This window comes from Montipora foliosa, chromosome 1 (genome assembly GCF_036669935.1).
Source record: "Montipora foliosa isolate CH-2021 chromosome 1, ASM3666993v2, whole genome shotgun sequence".
In the NCBI taxonomy this organism is placed as follows: domain Eukaryota; kingdom Metazoa; phylum Cnidaria; class Anthozoa; order Scleractinia; family Acroporidae; genus Montipora; species Montipora foliosa.
The window spans coordinates 15932685-15937119 of NC_090869.1; the positions used below are offsets into that span (position 1 = coordinate 15932685).

At 38.9% G+C, this 4435-nt stretch overlaps 1 protein-coding gene across 1 annotated transcript in view; it reads right to left on the minus strand.

Moving 5' to 3' along the window:
* LOC138010277 (uncharacterized) overlaps nucleotides 1-4166 on the minus strand; it is a 4360-nt gene extending 194 nt beyond the window's left edge. The window contains exons 1-3 of the mRNA XM_068857212.1: nucleotides 4151-4166; nucleotides 1162-1677; nucleotides 1-873 (exon numbers count right to left, since the gene is read on the minus strand). The exon at nucleotides 1-873 is cut by the window's left edge and continues 194 nt beyond it. Of these exons, the coding sequence (XP_068713313.1) occupies nucleotides 1-873; nucleotides 1162-1677; nucleotides 4151-4166 (1405 nt within the window). The remainder of the gene's footprint in view (nucleotides 874-1161; nucleotides 1678-4150) is intronic.
* Between the last annotated feature and the right edge of the window lie 269 nt (nucleotides 4167-4435).

The following is a 4435-nucleotide window of genomic DNA, read 5'->3' on the forward strand; positions in this document are numbered from 1 at the left end:
TTCTCTGTTCTAGTGCTTTCTTTCTGTCAGAGAAATTGACCTCTGAGAGGTGTTTTTCTACAGTTGTAGCTGGGTAATCTCTGTTCTTGAGGCGTGCTGAAAAATTCCTCATGTTCTCCTCAAAAGTAATTTCTGAGGAATTTGTTCTTAGAAGCCTTAACGCTTCTCCTTTGATAAAACCTTTTGTGACGCCTGGTGGGTGGCACGAATAGAAATTCGTGTATTGGAAGGTCTCTGTGGGCTTGAAATGTGTTCGCACGTTAAGGATAGAATCCTTGTTGAATCTGACACCTTTGTATACTTTCGTGTCCTCTGAGATTTCAGCCGTAAAGTTGATTGTAGGATGGAACTTGTTTGCCTTTAGAAGGAATTCTTCTATTTTGTTTTTGCTCGTGTCCCATACTGATATGACGTCATCGATAATTTTTTTCCAAAAGATTGGCTTGATGCTGCTCTGTCTGAGTATTTCTTTTTCTATTTTGGCCATGAAGATGTTAGCAAAGGCTACGGCCATTTTCGTGCCCATGGCTGTTCCATGGGTTTGAAGATAATCTTTCCCGTTAAATTGAAACGAGTTTTCTTCTAGGATCAGACTTAGCATTTCGCTTAAAAACCTGGTAGGGACTGGAGGGTTTCCTTGGTGAAATTCTTCGCGCCGTATGCATGACATACAGTAGTAATACCCTCTCGTTGTGTTTGTGTGTAGGCTTGTGACGTCCATTGAAACACGTATGGCACTGTTAGGCAATTTAATCCTTTCGATGAAGTTAATAAAGTCTGTTGTATCTTTGAGATACGAAGTTTGTTGTTGTGCTATTGGCTGAATAAGGTGGTCAACAAATGCTGAGATCCTTTCTGTAGGGCCTGAACACCCTGAGATAATAGGTCGACCAATAAGTGTCGGTTTGTGAATTTTTGTAAGTGTGTAAAACACTGGTATTCCGACGCGGAGGATCAGGCGTAAGGGAGAGCCATTTAGCCGTCATTTTGTCAATGTGGCCTTCTGAGAGTAGTGATTTATTTAGTTGTTGAACTTTCTTGGCTGTAGTTTCAACCATTGGTTTGTGTAGAGGTCTGTAGTTACTTAAATCATCAAGTAGAACTTGACCCTCGTTAAGTTTGTCTTGTCTGCTCATCACTGTACGGTTGTGCTGCCCTTACCTGATTTCTTGAGAATAATGCTTTTGTTACGCGATAGTTCTTTGAGAGCTTCGCGCTCTCCCGTAGATATATTATCTTTTGGCTTTACCAATTCAGTACTTGCGAGCTCGAATTTGACCTCCTCTAGGAAGGTTTCCAGAGCTACTGATGGCTGGACTGGTGGTTTCCAGTCCGACTTAACGTGGAAAAGATGAGGTTCGCTTTCTTCTCCGTGAAAAATATATTGTAGTGGCATTCGTCTCGCAAATTGATTGAAATCTGCGAGAAGTTGGCGCCTGATAACATTTTCTTTTGTCACGGGTGTAGGGACGAACTTTATGCCACGCGATAGCAGAGTAATTTGCTCATCTGTCACTTGTTCATTCGACAGATTTTTGATATACTGTTTGCGTGACTCAATGGCATTACAAAAGCATTTTTTGTCTTTGGTTTTTCTCCGCTCTTTTCTTTTGCGGTTTTTGACCGCTTTGTTATCTCTGCCGTTTTCTTTCCCTTTTCCTCTTACTTCTAAGGAGCCTGATAAGACACAAGGGTAAGATTCACTTTGTTTACATGTACTTGTGATCTCATTTGTTCTTTTGTACATCGACTTCGCTTTTGGCTTTCAACTCTTTGGCTAGCTCGTTTACATTGTCACCTTTGATGACAGGTTTCTTTCTAGCCGGTGATTGCGTTTTCTGGTGAGACGTATACTCATACGATATGAACAAGTGATTTGCATTCATAGTTCAGTCTATAAGTACATAAAAAACTTCTGCTCACTCTTCCGCTTGTTGTTAAGATGGAGTCCAGTCTTCTTCCCTCATCTTCCATGTTTTGCGTAACTAGTAACTTGTGGACGTACTTGTGATGATGTGGACGGTGCATGCTGTACCCTAAAAGATACCAGCTTAGACTTTGGTGGACAAAAAACCTTTTAGACACTCTTAAACATATATATTAAGGCAAATGGACGTTAATGAAGGTAGATGAAGGTAAATGAACGCAAATCAAGGTAGGTGAAGGTAAATGAACGCAATGGAAGGTAAATGAAGGTAAATGAACGCAAAGGAAGGTAAATGAAAGGGTATGAACGCAAATGAAGGTAGCTCAAAGTAGCTGAAGGTAAATGAACGCGAAACACGGTAGATGATGGTATATCAAGGTAAATGAACGTTAATGTAGGTCGATGAAGGTATATTAAGGTAAATGAACGAAAATGAAAGTAGATGAAGGTAGCTGACGGTAAATTAACGTGAATGAAGAAAAATGAAGGTAACTGACTGCTAGTAGAGGTAAATGAACGCTAAGGCAGATGAAGGTATATTAGGGCAAGAGAACGTGAATGAATGTATATGAGGGTTAATGAAGGTAATTTAAGGTAGAGCGTGAAGGTGATTGAAGGTAGATGAAGGTATATGAGGGCTAATGAACGTGATTGAAGGTACATGGAGGTATAAGGGGTTAATGAATATGATTGAAGGTAGATGAGTTTATATCAGGGCTAATGAACGTGATTGAAGATTAATGAGGGAAAATGAAGATGATTGAAGGTAGATGAAAGTATATAGGGGTTAATGAATATGATTGAAGGTAGATGAGGGATAATGAACGTGATTGAAGGTAAATGACGGTATTTGTGGGTAAATGAATGTGATATAAGGTAGATGACGGTAAATGTGGGTAAATGAAGGTCATTGAAGGTATATCAGGGCTAATGAATATGATTGAAGGTAGATGAAGGTATATGGGGGATAATGAATATGATTGAAGGTAAATGAAGTTATATGGGGGTAAATGAAGGTGGTTGAAGGTAGATGAAGGTATATGAGGGTTAATGAAGGTGAGTTAAGGTATATGAAGGTATATGAGGGATAATGAACGTGACTGAAGGTAAATAACGGTAAATCAGGGTAAATGAAGGTGATTGAAGGTATATGAAGGTATATGAGAGTTAATGAGGGTGCTTTAAGGTAGATGAAGGTATATGAGGGATAATGAACGTGTTTGAAGGAAAATGACGGTAAATGAGGGTACGTGAAGGTGATTGAAAGTACATGAAGGTATATGGGGGTTAATGAACGTGATTAAATGTAAATGACGAGAAGTGAGGGAAAATGAAGGTGATTGAGGGTAGATGAAGGTATATGGGGGTTAATGAATGTGATTGTAGGTAGATGAAGGTATATGAGGGATAATGAACGTGATTGAAAGTAAATGACGGTATATGTGGATAAATGAATGTGATTTAAGGTAGATGAAGGTATATGAGGGCTAATGATTGTGATTGAAGGTACATGAAGTTATATGGGGGTTAATTAATATGATTGAAGGTAGATGAAGGTATATGAGTGTTATTGAAGGTGATTTAAGGTATATGAAGGTGTATGAGGGCTAATGATGAAGGTATATGTAGGTATATGTGCGATAATAAACGTGATTGAAGGTAACTGACGGTAAATGAGGGAAATTGAATCTACTTTCAATCACGTTCATTTATCGTAATTTTCTTTCAGTTACGTTCATTTACCGTCAGCTACATTCATCTACTTTCATCTACCTTCACTGATTATGTTCATTTACCTTAATATACCTTCATCTACATTCATTCACGTTCATTTACTTTTCATCTACCTTCAATCATGTTCATTTACCTTGATATACCTTCATTCTTCCAACTACCTTCATTCACGTTCAATTACCTTCATCTACCTTTAATCACGTTCATTTACTAGCGTCATTTACCTTCATTCACGTCATTTACGTCATATCCCTTCATTCACGTCATATACCTTCATCTACATTCATTCACGTTCATTTGCATTCATTTACCTTCATTCATATTCATCAGTTTACCTTAATATACCTTCACTGATGTTCATTTACCTTCATTTTCCTCCATTGGCCTTAATTTACCTTCATCTACTTTGATTCACCTTCATTCACCTCCATCTACCTTCATTCACGTTTATCTACCTTCCTCTACCTTCATTTACCTTCATCGACCTACCTTCGTCTTCCTTCATCCACACTCATCTACTTTCATCTACCTTCATGCGCGGTCATCGTTGTATTATTAGCCGACGTCCGAATCACACTTCTGAGATACTTCAAAGCATTTACAAAGCAATGGAAGGGCCATCAGCATCATTTTGATTTTGTCCTCGATCGGGCAATCTTCAGTCTGTCTTCAACGTTCGAGGGAACTCTCTGCACGACTCCTCCGGAAAGGACAAAAGGCACCTCATACAATATACTCCAGGCAAGTGGTCGTTGACAAATATGCCAAGTGACT